The following is a 20301-nucleotide window of genomic DNA, read 5'->3' as shown; positions in this document are numbered from 1 at the left end:
AAACAGAAGTTGGAAAGACTGCAAACTAGCTGCATTTAGATTAATTTGACATTTATTTGTATATATATCCATAAATATTATGCCAGCAGATTCATGATTTCGACTAGTTGAGAAACGCTGCCTGCCTGTCTTGTCTCATCCCTACTCCCGACCCCTACACGTTCATTACTGTGAGACAGCTGGAGATGTCAGAGAGACAGACCGCAGGTTTTATACAAATCTCCGCTATTGAAAACCAATTGCTAGTCTATGCTTTTTACAGTGGAGATCATGTTTATACATTGTCTGGCTGGGCTAATGAGACAGTGGATTGCTCGGTCAGATGGAACAGAGTAAATAGGCATTTTAACGTCATAGATTTAGCTGGTGGTAACTTGCGGAATAGACACCGGCTTGAATGCTCTTTTAACCAATCAGCTTCCAGGATTAGACCAACCTGTTGTATAAACTCTTACATTCAACACTCACAGTTTTACCCTAAAATGAATTCATCATTAACTGGATGCATGCCAAATCATTTAAATCCAAATCGTTATTCTTCCCCCTAAGCGGGCACAGGTTGGGCACTGGGTCTGAGGGTCAGGTTGGGAAGTGGGTCTGAGGGTCAGGTTGGGCACTGGGTCTGAGGGTCAGGTTGGGCACTGGGTCTGAGGGTCAGGTTGGGCACTGGGTCTGAGGGTCAGGTTGGGCACTGGGTCTGAGGGTCAGGTTGGGCATTGGGTCTGAGGGTCAGCTTGGGCAGTGGGTCTGAGGGTCAGGTTGGGCACTGGGTCTGAGGGTCAGGTTGGGCATTGGGTCTGAGGGTCAGCTTGGGCAGTGGGTCTGAGGGTCAAATTGGGCAGTGGGTCTGAGGGTCAGGTTGGGCAGTGGGTCTGAGGGTCAGCTTGGGCAGTGGGTCTGAGGGTTGAATTGGGCAGTGGGTCTGAGGGTCAAATTGGGCAGTGGGTCTGAGGGTCAGCTTGGGCAGTGGGTCTGAGGGTCAAATTGGGCAATGTCTATCCATTATTATGCCTGATGCTCTGGGCCAATGTACAGAGTTGGAGACTGGAAGGGCCAGCATTAGACACACACACACACACACACACTGACAGTGCCAGCATCAGACATGCACACACACACTGGCAGTGCCAGCATTAGACATGCACCATGTTAGTTTAGCATCATTACCCTGGGTAAAGTGTCTCATTGGTAAGAGCAGGCAGACAGGGAGAGACAGATCTGTTTCAGTCTCTGTCTATATCTGGTGTCTGCCTGGGAGGCTGAGAGGAACAAGTTGTAACTCATTATACTGATCATAATACACAAGGGATGGAGTGGAACCTCTGAATGAGCGCTCGTGTGTGTGTGTGTGTGTGTGTGTGTGTGTGTGTGTGTGTGTTTGTGTGTGTGTGTGTGTGTGTGTGTGTGTGTGTGTGTGTGTGTGTGTGTGTGTGTGTGTGTGTGTGTGTGTGTGTGTGTGTGTGTGTGTGCTGTGAGCTACTGAGCCATACTAAGCTATGATGAACAGGTGAAGCTGCAGGCTACATTATATAACATTAATCTAGATGAATGCAGCCAGTTTGTTCTTTCTAGACTGCTATAAGGTCAACATGTACTAGTCCTGTATAATAGTAACGTTACAGTCAGTCAGGCTACTATACTGGACAGCAATGCCTTCACCTTCATACAACATAATATGCATGCGACATGACAGTTCCATTAAAGGGGCAATCTGGGATTCAAACAACGAATACAGTGGCAAGAAAAAGTATGTGAACCCTTCGGAATCATTTTCTGCAGAAATTGGTCATAAAATCAGATCTGATCTTCATCTAAGTCACAACAACAGACAAACACAGTCTGCTTAAACTAATAACACACAAATTATTGTATTTTTCTTGTCTATATTGAATACATAATTTAAACATTCACAGTGTAGTTTGGAAAAAGTATGTGAACCCCTAGGTACTCCAAAAGCTAATTGGAGTCAGGAGTCAACTAACCTGGAGTCCAATCAATGAGACGAGATTGGAGATGTTGGTTAGACCTGCCCTGCCCCATAAAAAACTCTCACAAAATTTGAGTTTGCAATTCACAAGAAGCATTGCCTGATGTGAACCATGCCTTGAACAAAATAGATCTCAGAAGACCCAAAATTAAGAATTGTTGACTTGCATAAAGCTGGAAAGGGTTACAAAAGTATCTCTAAAAGCCTTGATGTTCATCAGTTCACGGTAAGACAAATTGTCTATAAATGGAGAAAGTTCAGCACTGTTGCTACTCTCCCTAGGAGTGGCCGTCGTGCAAAGACGACTGCAAGAGTACAGTGCAGAATGCCTCATGAGGTTAAGAAGAATCCTAGAGTGTCAGCTAAAGACAAAGAAATCTCTGGAACATTCTAACATCTCTGTTGACGAGTCTACGAAACATAAAACACTAAACAAGAATGATGTTCATGGGAGGACGGATGAAGACACTGCTGTTCAAAAAAAACATTGCTGCACATCTGAAGTTTGCAAAATAGCATCTGGATGTTCCACAGCGCTACTGGCAAAATATTCTGTGGACAGATGAAACTAAAGTTGAGTTGTTGGAAGGAACACACAACACTATGTGTGGAGAAAAAAAGGCACCACACACCAACATTAAAACCTCATCCCAACTGTAAAGTATGGTGGAGGGAGCATCATGGTTTGGAGCTGCTTTTCTGCCTCAGGGCCTGGACAACTTGCTATCATCAAGTTTATCAAGACATTTTGCAGGAGAATGTAAGGCTATCTGTCTGTCAATTGAAGCTCAACAGAAGTTGGGTGACGCAACAGGACAACGAACCAAAACACAGAAGTAAATCAACAACAGAATGGCTTCAACAGAAGAAAATACTCCTTCTGTAGAGGCCCAGTCAGAGTCCTGACCTCAACCCGATTGAGATGCTGTGGCATGACCTCAAGAGAGCGGTTCACACCAGACATCCCAAGAATATTGCTGAACTGAACCAGTTTTATACAGAGGATCGGACCAAACTTCTTCCTGACCGTTGTGCAGGTCTGATCCTCAACTACAGAACATTTTTGGTTGAGGTTATTGCTGCCAGAGCAGGGTCAAGCAGTTATTAAAACCAAGGGTTCACATACTTTTCCCACCCTGTACTGTGAATGTTTCCACGGTGTGTTCAATAAGACATGGAAACGTATATTTTGTTTGTGTGTTATTAGTTTAAGCAGACTGTGTTTGTCTATTGTTGTGACTTAGATGAAGATCAGATCAAATTTTATGACCAGTTTATGTAGAGGTTCAGGTAATTCCAAAGGGTTCACATTCATTTCTTGCCACTGTATCTGTACCAATCCCTTTAATGTCTCCTTACTGTTCACATTTTCCATGTATCATATGTCGTGTGTGTGTGTTTTATATGAACTGCACAGTTCATAACGGCTTACTTCTTCTTGGCGATCCCTTTGTCGAGTGGAGCCTGTCGCGTTGACGGCCCACCTCTTTCCACTGAGTTGCCGCGGCGACAGCTCTGCTCTCCAGCCCCGGGGGAGGATGAATCTGATTGGGCCGTTTCACAGACCACCTGGAAACCCTGCAGACAGAGCAAATAAGAGTCTGTCAGTCAAGAGGTTTCTAGTCTCTTCTAATCAGATGCTACGCACACGCACAGATCATACCAGCAAGGGTAATTTTTTAAAACCTTTATTTAACTAGGCAAGTCATTTAAGAATAAATGATTATTTACAATGACGGCCTACCCCGGCCAAACCCGGACAACGCTGAGCCAATTGTGCGCCGTCCTATGGGACTCCCAATCATGGCTGGATGTGATACAGCCTGGATTTAAACCAGAGACTGTAGTGACACCTCTTGCACTGAGATGCAGTGCCTTAGACCTCTGCGCCACTTGGGAGTGATAACAATATTAGCAGAGGCCCTGGGGGGGAGAGGGGGCTGGAGGAGGGGTACAGCTGTCTCACTGCTGCCGAAGACGAACACTCACCATGGGGCCTTGGTTTCTGGACCCACAGGGGCTACACTGGTTGTTCACCGGGGAGTTCCTCTTGGCTGTTGACAAAACAGGTGGTAGTTTACAGAATATAATCTAACAGAATATAATCTAACAGAATATAATCTAATAGAATATAATCTAACATAATAGAATCTAATAGAATAGAATCTAATAGAATAGAATAGAATGCACTCTTAGTAAAAAGGATTCCAAAAGGGTTCTTTGGCTGTCCCCATAAGAGGTCCTTTTGAAGAACCCTTTTTGGTTCCAGGAACCCTCTATGGACAGGGCAGAAGATCCCTTTTAGGGTCTAGACTCTGTAGAATAGACTAAAATATCACTTTTGTTACTATGGTATTTGGTTTGGATATTACTAATGTCTCATGTAAAACAGCAGAGTAGAACTCATATGATTCCATAGAGTCTGTACTACACGCTTTCTTTGGTGTCCTCTGGGTGTCTCACCTGTCACAATGTTCCTCACAGGCTTGATGAGGGCAGAGAAGGCGGGGACGTCAGGTTGCCGGTGCTCCCACATTGGCTGCCATATGATGAGACCACTGGCCAATCGGAAAGTCAGATCAGACTCCTAGACAACACAGCGAAAAAGTTTACAGACACACACACACACACAGACACACACCAAAGCATTCCCAGAGCCATGAAACACAACCGCAGCATCTATCCACACATATCAATAGGGGGTAGTCCAGCAGGAAGGATGAATCAGAGGTACCTTGATGCGGTGAATGAGGGGAGCAAAGAGGAAGACAAACAGCTCCACAGTGGCCATGCTCTTGTGGAAGAGCTTGGTGCGGGCGTGCTCATCCTCCTCCAGGGACCCGCTACAACGTGGCGCTCCTGACCCAGAACCGGTCCCTGATCCTGGGCCACCTTGGCCACCTCTGGCTGGCGGGGAACCCTGGTTCCCAATCCCCATTGGCTGGAGGAAGGCTGAGCTGCTGCTGCCTCCCGACCATCCGTGGCCCAGGCTGGGCTCCTGGTTGCACTCCTGGGCCGCCTCCAGTAGCATCCAGTGAAGGGTATGGAGCAGCTTGGTCTCCGCCACGCCCAGCTTGTCCTGGTGACCTGTGGTTAGAGGGGGGTTAGGGGTGAGGGGTCAGAGCAGGGGTGTCAAACATATGGCCTGTTCAATGCGGCCCAGTGGTGGTTTGATCACAGAGGCCCTAAACCCAGAGGCCCAACATTGCAATACTTCCGGGAACGCTTTGTGGAGCACAGAATCCGCTTAACTACTTAATAAAACCAAATCGAAACCGTGTAGAAATTATAATGGTCCGACATTTACAGTCTCTTCACTCTGTCCAGCTTGATAACAGTCATTTACAGTCTCTTCACTCTGTCCAGCTTGATAACAGTCATCTATTGTCTCTTCACTCTGTCCAGCTTGATAACAGTCATCTATAGTCTCTTCACTCTGTCCAGCTTGATAACAGTCATTTACAGTCTCTTCACTCTGTCCAGCTTGATAACAGTCATCTATTGTCTCTTCACTCTGTCCAGCTTGATAACAGTCATCTATTGTCTCTTCACTCTGTCCAGCTTGATAACAGTCATCTATTGTCTCTTCACTCTGTCCAGCTTGATAACAGTCATCTATAGTCTCTTCACTCTGTCCAGCTTGATAACAGTCATTTACAGTCTCTTCACTCTGTCCAGCTTGATAACAGTCATCTATAGTCTCTTCACTCTGTCCAGCTTGATAACAGTCATTTACAGTCTCTTCACTCTGTCCAGCTTGATAACATTCATCTATTGTCTCTTCACTCTGTCCAGCTTGATAACAGTCATCTATAGTCTCTTCACTCTGTCCAGCTTGATAACAGTCATTTACAGTCTCTTCACTCTGTCCAGCTTGATAACAGTCATCTATTGTCTCTTCACTCTGTCCAGCTTGATAACAGTCATTTATAGTCTCTTCACTCTGTCCAGCTTGATAACAGTCATTTACAGTCTCTTCACTCTGTCCAGCTTGATAACAGTCATTTATAGTCTCTTCACTCTGTCCAGCTTGATAACAGTCATCTATAGTCTCTTCACTCTGTCCAGCTTGATAACAGTCATTTACAGTCTCTTCACTCTGTCCAGCTTGATAACATTCATCTATTGTCTCTTCACTCTGTCCAGCTTGATAACAGTCATCTATAGTCTCTTCACTCTGTCCAGCTTGATAACAGTCATTTACAGTCTCTTCACTCTGTCCAGCTTGATAACAGTCATCTATTGTCTCTTCACTCTGTCCAGCTTGATAACAGTCATTTATAGTCTCTTCACTCTGTCCAGCTTGATAACAGTCATTTACAGTCTCTTCACTCTGTCCAGCTTGATAACAGTCATTTATAGTCTCTTCACTCTGTCCAGATTGATAACAGTCATTTATAGTCTCTTCACTCTGTCCAGCTTGATAACAGTCATTTATAGTCTCTTCACTATGTCCAGCTTGATAACAGTCATTTATAGTCTCTTCCCTCTGTCCAGCTTGATAACAGTCATTTACAGTCTCTTCACTCTGTCCAGCTTGATAACAGTCATTTACAGTCTCTTCACTCTGTCCAGCTTGATAACAGTCATTTACAGTCTCTTCACTCTGTCCAGCTTGATAACAGTCATTTATAGTCTCTTCACTCTGTCCAGCTTGATAACAGTCATTTATAGTCTCTTCACTCTGTCCAGCTTGATAACAGTCATTTATAGTCTCTTCCCTCTGTCCAGCTTGATAACAGTCATTTATAGTCTCTTCACTCTGTCCAGCTTGATAACAGTTATCGATACGAAAGCTAGACAGTTAGGGAGCATCGAAATTTCAAAAAGTAATGGATAGAGGACAAATTTTGGGAGGCAAAATAAGTTTGGCACCCCTGGATCAGAGATTAGTGTTTGATTGGTGTGATGGGATACATGGGTGTGTGTGGTGGGAGGGGGGGGTGTATTACTGTATTCATGTCTGTGTGTGTATGTCTGAGTGTGTGAATTACTGTATTCATGTCTGTATTACTGTATGCATGTCTGTGTGTGAATTACTGTATGCATGTCTGCGTGTGTGAATTACTGTATTTGTGTCTGTATTACTGTATGCGTGTCTATATTACTGTATGCGTGTCTGTATTCCTGTCTGTATTACTGTATTCCTGTCTGTATTACTGTATGTGTGTCTGTATTACTGTATGCCTGTCTGTATTACTGTATGTGTGTCTGTATTACTGTATGTGTGTCTGTATTACTGTATTCCTGTTTGTATTACTGTATGTTAGTCTGTATTACTGTATGCGTGTCTATATTACTGTATGCGTGTCTGTATTCCTGTCTGTATTACTGTATTCCTGTCTGTATTACTGTATGTGTGTCTGTATTACTGTATTCCTGTCTGTATTACTGTATGCGTGTCTGTATTACTGTATTCCTGTTTGTATTACTGTATGTGTGTCTGTATTACTGTATGCGTGTCTGTATTACTGTATTCCTGTTTGTATTACTGTATGTGTGTCTGTATTACTGTATGCGTGTCTGTATTACTGTATTCCTGTTTGTATTACTGTATGCGTGTCTGTATTACTGTATGCGTGTCTGTATTACTGTATGTGTGTCTGTATTACTGTATCCGTGTCTGTGTGCGTGCCTGTGCATGCATGTGTGTGTCTGCGTCCATGTGTGTTTACCCAGCTTGTTCCTGTTAGAGAGCAGGATGGCGGTGCAGTGGAGCACGTGGGGCAGGGCGGCCTGGACCAGCTCCCAGCGAGAGATGCTCTGGATGGCCTCCGACAGCACCGGGGAGAGACCGTGGAGCTTGTTTTCCACCAGCACCCGCTCAAAGGACTAGGAGAGAGACACAGTGGCCCGTATTCATTAAATGTCTCAGAGTAGGAGTGCTGATCTGGGATCAGGTCCCCCTGTCCATGTAATCCTATTTGTTATTATGTAAAAGGTAAACCTGATCCTAGATCAGCACTCATACTTGGAGATGCTTCATGAACATGGGCCAGTGACGTCTCTGAGCCAGAAACTGAAGGGCCATTGAGTGCCAGTGGATGTGGCCCATATGTGTCCTCAAGCAAAGTAATATGGCTTGGGGAAAGCAGCAAGCCTGAGTTATTGCCCAATTTACTATATGGTCATACACTCAAAGACGTGTTATTACAATGTATAGATTCATTATAAAGACGAGTTTGAACTAGCTACAATTCATAGTAATAACAGTTTAAACACAAGGACAAGGTACAGAATATAACAGATCAAACTCCAATCTGCTAAATGCAACTGGAAAATGCTCCCCTAATTCGCCGGTGCGGTGAGGCCGCGGGAGAAGCAGAGCGATGATTCATTCTAATCATAACTATTCCATTAAGAAAATGGCTTACCACACAAGATGCCTCATATTGTTTCCCCAACTTCGGCCTCAGAAACGCGCTGCAATCATGAAAACATTGGAGCGTGTTTAATTTTCATTACATCATTGATTGAAAATAATATCATTAGCTACATAGGGTAAATTGAATAGGCTGTGACGCAAATGTTGGAGCTAGATGCCAAAACGTCTTCGTGCAAGCGGCCAGTGGTATCATCCAAATGATAAAATATGATCGCTTATACCGCTCATAGCCTAGCCCTACCTCTAGAAATAACAGTGAACATACTGTATACATGTCAGATGGCTTCAGCCGTAGGTTACAGCGGATGCATGATAAGGCAATCACCTTCACCTTATCCCAACCATGTCTACAGGTGTGACATCTTAGCCTGCCCCCCCTCCTCCTCCTCTAGAACGAGAACTAGCTGTTTTTCTCAGGGTTTTTTCTTTTCATTTTGTTGTATGTATGGATGTATTGAATAGGCTACAATAGCCTAACCAAATGAACTGACGCATTGCCTGATATGACAACCCTGTCAACGGGTGTATAATGAGTAAAATGATTGACACTCACATAAAAAACCTTCTATACAGATGTAACACACATTTTAATTTACAACCTAAGGGAGCGAGTTAGCTTGGTTGACATATAATCTCACCCCCGTATATTCTGAGCAGCGGCAAACACCTGTTATCAATGACTGTCACGACACTAACCTGGTCTGCCTCCACAAGAAGGTCTGGATCGGGAACGGTATACCCTTGCCGCACTCCGTGTCGGTCTCATCCAGGCTTTTCCGCTTCACCATCTTGTCGACTTGTCGCGGTCCAGACGTAGCTGGGTCCGGTCGTCCCAGGTGATGTGATGCCTCACGACATGATTCCGTTCGGCTTGTGTAAAATGGCTGCAAATGTCGGCGGTGGTAGAGGTAACAGAGCGAGATCTATATGGTTTCAGCACCTCCTTCGGAGCAGCGGCAGCGGGGAACTGCAGAGTGATCTATCACACAGCGGCGCGGGGGGGGGGGGGGGGGGGGGGGGGGGTTGTTAAAACGCAATACGACTACTAGGAAGTAAGAACAGATGCCTTCCTTACCAACATGAGTATGACCGGGGCGGCTACTGGGAACAGTAGGCTAAACGACGAGAAAAAAACACCGATATAAAAGCAGAATCGGTTTACACACAACATGCGGCACATTCAGGCTGGAGTATTTCTCCACACATATTTAATCTATCCCCATATGAATAACATATGAATAACAACAGGTTGTTTAATTACCTTGAAATAAAACCCCTGTATTGATTACATTAACATTTCATGATATGACACGTCACTAAAGGGGAATAAAATAACCCACAAATACCTTATAGTGATATTCACACAATTACGATTATTGGTCGGCTGTACAGCTATTAAACGTGTTATCTAAAAAAAAAAACATGACAGTGATCTGTTCTGATGGGCACAACCTTTTGGCCCAACAACATCTGTTGTTCAGATGGGCCCAAATACATCCGTTGCATGCAGTTAGCCTTCCCAAATTACATCACCTAAAATGACTCCATGAATTACCCTTCACATAATCTCTTCCCTGTCGCTCTCTCGCTTTCTCGCTCTCTCTCTGTCATTCTCTCTGTCACACCCTGGCCATAGAGAGGCTTTTATTCTCTATTTTGGTTAGGCCAGGGTGTGACTAGGGTGAGCATTCTAGTTTCTTTATTTCTATGTTTCTATGTTTTCTAATGTGGGTAGTTATCTTTGTTGGTGGCACTATAGCCAAAGTCGTTTCTTTGTTTCTTGTTTTGTTGGCGACATTTACATAAATAAAGGAAAATGTACGCTCACCACGCTGCACCTTGGTCGGTCAATTCCACGATGATGCCCGTGACACTCAGTAGCATGCAATCTAGCACTCACAGTCCCAATAACGTAATGCAGACACATTTATGACATTTTAAAAACAGCTCATTATATTTGGGAAGACCCAGAAAATGTTTCAAACGAATGTATTTAGTTCATTTTATTATTTTATTCCTGTTGTTATTATGTTGGAGTGTTTTGTCAACAGCATTGTTTCAAACATTGTAAAGTGTGCACATCTACATGGTCTCTTTAAATAGACTTAAAACAGGCAAAGTGTTGTGGGAGGGGGAGGAGGAGGGAAGAAGGGGTTTGAGAAAAACACTGAAAGGGTAACCAACATCTGGAAATTGGGGGTGGGAGGGAGGGAATCACAAATGGTGACAGATAAAAGTAAGCTAGAACATTTTGATCAAACACGTACAAGTTGAGAATGACTTCCTTTTCCTTCCACTACGTCCCTTCATTACTCTAACCTTCTTTCCTCAGGAAGTCCCGTCCGTACGATCCGACTGGGACATTTTCACAGTGTACAACCATAGCTGCTATTTTTCATGGAATGTTTATTTAAATATAAAGCTTCAGACACGTTCTGCGTAGTTACACAAGCGACGGCAGGCCCTTAGCTCATTCAAGGTCCATGTTCTTGCTACTCTAAACGTAAGAGAAAGGCTTATTGGAAGCAAACGTATTAGTCTAAGGCTGGTACAAAGCGGTTATAGACTGTGTTCACTGACTAGACACAGTATAGTCCCTAGCTACAGTGTTCACTCTCTAGATCTTTTATGTCTATAACTCGGTGCTATTAGGTCACTCACTGGCTTTTGCCACGTCAGCATAACAGCGACTGTTTGGTGAAAATCACAGAGCTACTGTATGTAAAATTAATGCTCACATCACTGAAGCAGAGAAGCAGCCTGATGGCTCGTGGAAGAGGTCTATTGGAAAGTGAGGGGTTTATAGCATTGTAACTTGACATGACAGCATGTGCCAAGCTAGTTCAGCCACCGTGACATCAACACTACCATTTGCACTATTAATGAGATAAAACAAACTCAACAAAACCACATTTTGTCCAATAATTCAGCAAATGACATCATGAAGTCATATAGTCACATGACTAAAACAAAATAAATTCTAATAGTAAACATCCCATTTTCTGCCTATGAATTGAAACAAGCTTGTCTGAACAGCCATTTCTTACCGTTACAGTTGTAACATGTTGCATTGTATTGAATTGTGTTGTGTTGTAGATGAATTGTTGTTCACAAACGTAACAGCCTCCTGTCTACGAGACACATACAGGACCTGGGATACTGGATCAGATACACTGCATGATCAAAAGTATGTGGACAGCTGCTCATCAAACATCTCATTCCAAAATCATGGGCATTAACCTCTTTTTTTAAATGTTCACATAAAATGACATACCCAAATCTAGATTTGGTCCACCCTTTGCCGCTATAACAGCCATCCACTCTTCTGAGAAGGCTTTCCACTAGATGTTGGTACATTGCTGCGAGGACTTTCTTCCATTCAGCCACAAGCATTAGTGAGGCTGGGCACTGATGTTGGGTGATTAGGCCTGGCTCGCAGTTGGCGTTCCAATTCATCCCAAAGGTGTTCGATGGGGTTGAAGTCAGGGCTCTGTGCAGACCAGTCAAGTTCTTCCACACCGATCTCAACAAACTATTTCTGTATGGACCTGGCTTTGTGCACAGGGGCATTGTCATGCTGAAACGGGAAAGGGACTTCCTCAAACTGTTGCCACAAAGTTGGACACAGAATCGTCAAGAATGTCATTGTATGCTGTAGTGTTATGATTTCCCTTCACTGAAACTAAGGGGCCTAGCCCGAACCATGAACAACAGCCCCAGACCATTATTCCTCCTCCACCAAACTTTACAGCTGGCACTAAGCACTGGGGAAGGTAGCGTTCTCCTGGCATCTGCCAAACCCAGATACTCCCATTGGACTGCCAGAGAACGTATTTCCACTGCTCCAGAGTCCAATGGCAGCGAGCATTACACCACTCCAGCAAACTCTTGGCATTGTGCATGGTGATCGTAGGCTTGTGTGCGGTTGCTCGGCCATGGAAACCCATTTCATGAAGCCCCCGACGAACAGTTCTTGTGCTGAAGTTGCTTCTTGAGAAAGTTTGGAACTCAGTAGTGAGTGTTGCAACCGAGGACAGACGATTTTTACACACTACGCTCTTCAACACTTGGTGGTCCCGTTCTGTGCGCTTGTGTGGTCTACCACTTCGCAGCTGAGACGTTGTTGCTCCTAGACGTTTCCACTTTACAATAACAGCGCTTACAATTGCCCGGGGCAGCTCTGGCAGGGCAGAAATTTGACAAACTGACTTGTTGGAAAGGTGGCATCCTATGATGGTGCCATGTTATAAGCCACTAAGCTCTTCAGTAAGGCAATTCTACTGCCAATGTTTGTCTATGGAGATTGCATGGCTGTGTGCTAAATTGTATACACCTGTTAGCAACGGGTGTGGCTGAAATAGCCGAATCCACTAACTTGAAGGGGTGTCCACATACTTTTGTATATATAGTGTATGTTGGGAATGAAACCAGGCTGGACCGCTTAATATCCTAGGCCAAATGGAATGTCTTTGAGATCATTGCCACACAATAAGAATCACTGTAAAGTCTTTGATAACCGATAATACCCTATCAACACTATCCCTGTACCTGTTTCAATGCCTAGCTAGCACACTGGTCATCTACAGTAATGTCCCAAAGAAAGTTCAACATGTAATGAAAAGAAGCCAAAAGAACAACACAACACACCCTAGCAGAGTCGAGCAAATCCCTTAGAACAGAAAGAAGAAGAACAAACATCCTAGAGTCAGTCATTAAAATCCCCCTGGTGGTGGTAGTTTAAATAGCATGTTTTCCTATGGAGGAGCGAGAGGGGGAGTGGAATAATGGAAGATGGACTCTGATACTCTGATCACAGTCATCTGGTTTCTTATCTTGGGGGACAACGGCGAAGGGTTGTTGCAGTGGAGGGCCGACGGAGAAATGTTGAAGGGGGATGTTAAGACCAGGAGGTCCAAGGGATCCAGGAAGTCCGGGGGGTGATGGAGGACCAGAAACCAGGGGGAGATGGAGGACCAGGAACCAGGGGGAGATGGAGGACCAGGAACCAGGGGGAGATGGAGGACCAGGAACCAGGGGGAGATGGAGGACCAGGAACCAGGGGGAGATGGAGGACCAAGAACCAGGGGGCGATGGAGGACCAGGAACCAGGGGGAGGTGGAGGACCAGGAACCAGGGGGAGATGGAGGACCAGGAACCAGGGGGCGATGGAGGACCAGGAACCAGGGGGCGATGGAGGACCAGGAACCAGGGGGCGATGGAGGACCGGGAACCAGGGGGCGATGGAGGAGGCAGGATGCTCATAAGCCTTGCTTGGCCAGGGCCATGGTGACGTCCTGGGCCAGTGTGGACAGCTGGGGGCAGTCCAGGAGGTTGAGGCTACCCGTGGAAGACACGTTGCTGAGACGGTGGGGGGATGTACCCCCGGTGCCACCTGGGGACAGGGTGATAACGTCTGCCCCGTGGTCCACGCGAGCCTTGGCCGTGTCACGGAACGTCAGCTTGTGGCTCTCGATCTGAGAAAGAGACAGAGAGAGGGGGGGGGGGGGGGTAACCATGGCCCATGTTGGAATCAAACCCACAACCCTGCTGTTGCCAGCACCATGCTCTAAACTACTAAGCCATCTATGTAAACCTAGGTCGTGTCCATTAGGGCATGCAACTGAACATGTTGTAAAACGTTTCGCAATCGAAAACGAAAATGAGGGTTTCTTATTGGAAAAGTCCAGGTAGTCCCTCCCTGTTTCAGTCTGTTTTCTTCTGTTTGGTGCCTAATGAACATGGCCCTGTACTGTCCTTTTACTGTAGACTGTCTCACCATGATTTGTCCTCCCCCGGGGGTGTGACTGGCGTTGGCCAGTGAGCCCACTTTGGCCTCGGCCTTGTCCTTGAAGTCCAGCTTCACACTCTCAATACGCACGTTACCACCCCCTGTAGGAGATGTAGAGAGGAAGGAGAGAGAAGAGGAATAGAGGAGGAGAGAGGAGAGGAAGAGAACATGGGAGAGGAGAAGAAGAGAAGAGAAGGAAGCGAGGAGAATAGAGGAGGAGAGAGGAGAAGAAGAGAGGAGAGAGGAGAAGAGAGAGGAGAAGAAGAGAAGAAGAGAGGAGAGAGGTGAAGAGAGAGGAGAAGAAGAGAAGAAGAGAGGAGAGAGGAGAGGAGTAGAAGAGAGGAGAGAGGAGAAGAGAGAGGAGAAGAAGAGAAGAAGAGAGGAGAAGTAAAGGATATGAATGAATCAATACTCATATAAACAGAAGCAATAGTTGAACTATGTAACTACACAGGACAAAATGCCTGTAGGAATAATATTCCATTGCTAATTAAACTACAGTTAGTGACTTAATAAAGCATAAACATGTAATATATGAAAGGGTAACTAGAAATGTATTGTTCTTATGCCCTGTTCATCCAAAAGATTGGAATACTCTCTCTATTAAATAATCACTCAATATTAATGAATCAACTAAAAAAGTGCTGATTACCTGGTCGGTGACGGATGTTGGACATTGATCCACATTTGGAGGTGATGTGGCTCAGGTCTATCTTCTTGGTGGTAATGTGGACCTGCGAGAGGCGCATTCAGACACTGTCTTATACTGCACTGAGGGAAGGGACTGCCACATTTTAGATCTGTAGGGCTGTAGGACAATACCTTGAAATGATGCGGAATTTACCATAATTTACGGTATTCTAATTATCTTCAATGAAAAATCATTAATAAAAATGCATACATTTAAGGAAGAATAGAAAGTAGCACTCAACAGGTTAATGACATCATCAATCTGTGAAACAAACTGCCTGAAGAATAGCGATCACTACAAAACCACTGTAAACCACCTCACTCAATAGAGACAGTTGGTAGACATCACACAAGACATCACTGACATCACACAATATGACACTGACATCACACAATATGACACTGACATCACACAATATGACACTGACATCACACAAGACGACACTGACATCACACAAGACGACACTGACATCACACAAGACTACACTGACATCACACAATATGACACTGACATCACACAAGACGACACTGACATCACACAAGACGACACTGACATCACACAATATGACACTGATATCACACAAGACGACACTGACATCACACAAGACGACACTGACATCACACAATTCGACACTGACATCACACAAGACATCACTGACATCACACAAGACGACACTGACATCACACAATACGACACTGACATCACACAAGACACCACTGACATCACACAAGACGACACTGACATCACACAAGATGACAATGACATCACACAAGACGACACTGACATCACACAAGACGACACTGACATCACACAAGACACCACTGACATCACACAAGACACCACTGACATCACACAAGACACCACTGACATCACACAAGACGACACTGACATCACACAAGATGACAATGACATCACACAAGACACCACTGACATCACACAAGACACCACTGACATCACACAAGACGACACTGACATCACACAAGATGACAATGACATCACACAAGACGACACTGACATCACCCAAGACACCACTGACATCACACAAGACACCACTGACATCACACAAGACGACACTGACATCACACAAGATGACAATGACATCACACAAGACACCACTGACATCACACAAGACACCACTGACATCACACAAGACGACACTGACATCACACAAGATGACAATGACATCACACAAGACGACACTGACATCACCCAAGACAACACTGACATCACACAATCAACTGAAACCAGTCAATCTACCACAATAAACCAATCAATATAGAACATCAAAGCAGACACTAACACAACAACAAGCACTAAACACATTGGCCGTGTTCCAGACAATCTGCAAAGCAGTCAGAACCATATTTCACTACGCCTGGGTAGATGTCAGCTTTGCAGACCTTCTGGAATGTGGCTATTGATTACATCACAGAGAACACCCGTCCTAAGTGACAAGTCAGAGAACAGGTGTTTTAATGGATCTTCAGTGTTTATTTTGATTCAGTCCATGATTCTAGATGAACAATAGGTGGGTGGGCCAGGTGTCCTTTGAGTGACGTCTCTGTCTGGTGTGACAGGATACATACAGTTGAAACGCTATGGTAAATGACTATGTTAAAAGACTATTTAAAGGTCTATGTTAAAATACTATTTTAGGATCGTTTTTGATGACCCTGTATGCACAGCCAGGGTACTGTACTGAAAACCACTACGAGGTTAGGTAGCTGTGCTTTGTGCCAAGACTAAACTGAAAACCACTACGAGGTTAGGTAGCTGTGCTTTGTGCCAAGACTAAACTGAAAACTGAGTAAGGAATATGATTAAAAAGCCAAATCGCCATGTCTTCATTAATCAAGACGCAAAGCAAAACAATAGAAAACACTGTCACAGTGATACCACGATTCACTATCCTCCATGCCTGTTGGTTAGTGAGTGAGAGGTTGGTTAGAGCAGGGTGTGTAGACACACTGTGTTGGTTAGTGAGTGAGAGGTTGGTTAGAGCAGGGTGTGTAGACACACTGTGTTGGTTAGTGAGTGAGAGGTTGGTTAGAGCAGGTAGACACACTGTGTTGAGACACTCACGTTTCCCCCGGTGGGTGCGTACTGGATTTTGTCCAGGGAGCCACACTTAGATTGGACATGGCTAAAGTCCAGTTTAACACTTGGAATGAAGACCTGAGGACGACAGCATCCATACTCTGTAACACTCAGACATTCATTCCTCTGTTTATTACAATTAGTTCATTCTGTGGTTTATTCACTAGCTCGCAAGCCCATTCAGTCAGTTATTCATTCACCCATTCATTCATCCATCCATCCATATATACATACATTAATTAATTAATGAATCCATCGATTCATTAATTCATTAATTCGTTCATTAACCCATCAATTAATTAATTCATTAATTCATTAACCCACCCAACCATTAATTAAACCATTCATCCCATCAATTCATTCCTTCATTCATTCTCCAATGGCATAGTTGGAGGACATAGTAGGAAGAGATAGTTGGAGGACATAGTTGGAGGAGATAGTTGGAGGAGATAGTTGTAGGACATAATTGGAGGACATAGTAGGAGGAGATAGTTGGAGGACATTGTAGGAGGAGATAGTAGGAGGAGATAGTTGGAGGACATAGTAGGAGGACATAGTTGGAGGACATAGTTGGAGGACATAGTAGCAGGACATAGTTGGAGGACATAGTAGGAGGACATCCTTGGAGGACATAGTAGCAGGACATAGTTGGAGGAGATAGTAGCAGGACATAGTTGGAGGACATAGTAGCAGGACATAGTAGCAGGACATAGTAGGAGGACATAGTTGGAGGACATAGTTGGAGGAGATAGTAGCAGGACATAGTTGGAGGAGATAGATATAATATAATAGGAACATGGGACATCAAAACGTTGTCGTTTTGACATCATTCTGCTACTCTGCTACTATTCTGTACCCTGTTTTGAAGAGAATTACCATGGTACATGAAGCACACACTTAATACAGACTAACAGATCAATTAGAGAAATACACAGTACCAATGAAACCAGAGGTAAGACAATGGACCGGGGACCACCTGAGAGAAAGGGTTGAGAAAACCCAGATAAAAGAGAGGAAAATCAAGGCAGGAATGATTATCCTTGGATCCACACTTTGATGAAACAAGTCCACCTTCTGGTTTAAAATCTCAATCTAAAAACCAACAAAAAACTGTATATGCCTCTTTATAAGATGTGTGAAAAGCTCAATGTGTAATTTTTGATTTATTTGTATCGATTTTATTGTCATTTAACAGACGCTCTTTTCCAGAGCGACTTACATGAGCAAAAAAGGTTAAATGCCTTGCTCAAGAGCACATCGACCAATGTTTTACCTAGTTGGCTCTAGGGATACGAACCAGCAACCTTTCAGTTACTGGCCCAACGCTCTTAACCGCTAGGCTATCTGCCACCCGGTACTCTTAACCGCTAGGCTATCTGCCACCCGGTACTCTTAACCGCTAGGCTATCTGCCGCCCGGTACTCTTAACCGCTAGGCTATCTGCCACCCGGTACTCTTAACCGCTAGGCTATCTGCCGCCCGGTACTCTTAACCGCTAGGCTATCTGCCGCCCGGTACTCTTAACCGCTAGGCTATCTGCCGCCCGGTACTCTTAACCGCTAGGCTATCTGCCGCCCTGTACTCTTAACCGCTAGGCTATCTGCCGCCCGGTACTCTTAACCGCGAGGCTATCTGCCGCCCGGTACTCTTAACCGCTAGGCTATCTGCCTGCCCGGTACTCTTAACCGCTAGGCTATCTGCCACCCGGTACTCTTAACCGCTAGGCTATCTGCCGCCCGGTACTCTTAACCGCTAGGCTATCTGCCACCCGGTACTCGCATTGACATTAGTACATACACTTGTATACTTGTAGAATCCATGCCGCGACATATACACAGAGTACAAAACATAAAGAACACCTTCCCAATATTGAGTTGAGGCTGTTCTTAAGGGTCATGCAGCGCATAAGGTCATCATTTCCAATGTTTTATTTTTTTTATTTAAGGTGCAAACACTTATCTGAAATACAGGACTGGCAAGACCTATACCGTGTAGCGATCACAAGAGACGTGGTTGGAATGAGACGTTAGCCAATGAATGAACACAAGCTGGTACGTCTCTGGAAAGGAGAACCCTGGCCTACAAACCTAGTATTTCATCAACCAGACTCTGACCTGGATTCTCCTGTCACCTGAGGACACACACCTGTGCCAATTAAACGCAGACAAACACAAGTGGGAATACACACAGTCAAACACGCATATAAATACACTCACACAAGTGGGAATACACACAGTCAAACACACACATAAATACATACACACAATACATGCACACACACACACCTGGGCTTTTCATCTAATTCGTTTTGCAGATTCTAAAGCTGCTAAAACATGACCATCTTTACAAGGTCAGTCAATGACAAAGCACCAGAGATTCTAAATATGCTGCCTAAATAGAGATCCTAAATATGCTGCCTAAATAGAGATTCTAAATATGCTGCCTAAATAGAGATTCTAAATATGCTTCCTAAATAGAGATCCTAAATATGCTGCCTAAATAGAGATTCTAAATATGCTGCCTAAATAGAGATTCTAAATATGCTGCCTAAATAGAGATTCTAAATATGCTGCCTAAATAGAGATTCTAAATATGCTGCCTAAATAGAGATTCTGAATAGAGTTCCTAAACTGCTGCCTAAATAGAGATTCTGAATAGAGTTCCTAAACTGCTGCCTAAATAGAGATTCTAAATATGCTGCCTAAATAGAGATTCTAAATATGCTGCCTAAATAGAGATTCTGAATAGAGTTCCTAAACTGCTGCCAAAATAGAGATTCTAAATATGCTGCCTAAATAGAGATTCTAAATATGCTGCCTAAATAGAGATTCTAAATATGCTGCCTAAATAGAGATTCTAAATATGCTGCCTAAATAAAGATTCTAAATAGAGATCCTAAATAGCTGCCTAAATAGAGATTCTAAATAGAGATCCTAAATATGCTGCCTAAATAGAGATTCTAAATATGCTGCCTAAATAGAGATTCTGAATAGAGTTCCTAAACTGCTGCCTAAATAGAGATTATAAATATGCTGCCTAAATAGAGATTCTAAATAGAGATCCTAAATAGCTGCCTAAATAGAGATTCTAAATATGCTGCTTAAATAGAGATTCTAAATAGAGATCCTAAACTGCTGCCTACAGCAAATACAAGTAGGTAGACTCATAGAGGGGTTACAGGTCACCACAAAATATTGCAGTGAAATCGCTGCACCAAAATAAAGATTTTCCATTGGAAGATAGAACTTATTGGATTCATTTTGAGATGTATAAATTATTCTGGGATTATTCTGGGGTGCATTATGTTTTCTCATTTTCACTGAGGCTGTGTTCCACTGAAGCCCTGAGCCTTC

General features: G+C 44.1%; 2 protein-coding genes across 4 annotated transcripts in view; both read right to left on the bottom strand.

Annotated features, from left to right (window-relative positions):
* LOC110497049 (protein unc-80 homolog) overlaps positions 1–9351 on the bottom strand; it is a 100832-nt gene extending 91481 nt beyond the window's left edge. Inside the window, exons 1-7 of the mRNA XM_036982462.1 lie at positions 9069–9351; positions 8362–8410; positions 7663–7819; positions 4722–5074; positions 4451–4574; positions 3977–4041; positions 3420–3565 (exon numbers count right to left, since the gene is read on the bottom strand). Coding sequence (XP_036838357.1) covers positions 3420–3565; positions 3977–4041; positions 4451–4574; positions 4722–5074; positions 7663–7819; positions 8362–8410; positions 9069–9160 — 986 coding nt within the window. The 5' untranslated portion in view covers positions 9161–9351. The remainder of the gene's footprint in view (positions 1–3419; positions 3566–3976; positions 4042–4450; positions 4575–4721; positions 5075–7662; positions 7820–8361; positions 8411–9068) is intronic.
* Positions 9352–12404: 3053 nt separating this feature from the next.
* The window catches only part of LOC118965239 (microtubule-associated protein 2-like), a 93470-nt gene continuing 85573 nt past the window's right edge, over positions 12405–20301 (bottom strand). For all 3 annotated transcript variants that reach the window (XM_036982459.1, XM_036982461.1, XM_036982460.1), the window contains 4 exons: positions 16934–17026; positions 14813–14894; positions 14149–14261; positions 12405–13846 (listed from right to left, as the gene is read on the bottom strand). In XM_036982459.1, the coding sequence (XP_036838354.1) occupies positions 13631–13846; positions 14149–14261; positions 14813–14894; positions 16934–17026 (504 nt within the window). In that variant the 3' untranslated portion in view covers positions 12405–13630. The remainder of the gene's footprint in view (positions 13847–14148; positions 14262–14812; positions 14895–16933; positions 17027–20301) is intronic.

The sequence above is a fragment of the Oncorhynchus mykiss genome, chromosome 7 (assembly GCF_013265735.2).
Source record: "Oncorhynchus mykiss isolate Arlee chromosome 7, USDA_OmykA_1.1, whole genome shotgun sequence".
Classification (NCBI taxonomy): domain Eukaryota; kingdom Metazoa; phylum Chordata; class Actinopteri; order Salmoniformes; family Salmonidae; genus Oncorhynchus; species Oncorhynchus mykiss.
This window is presented reverse-complemented; position numbering and strand designations above follow the sequence as displayed.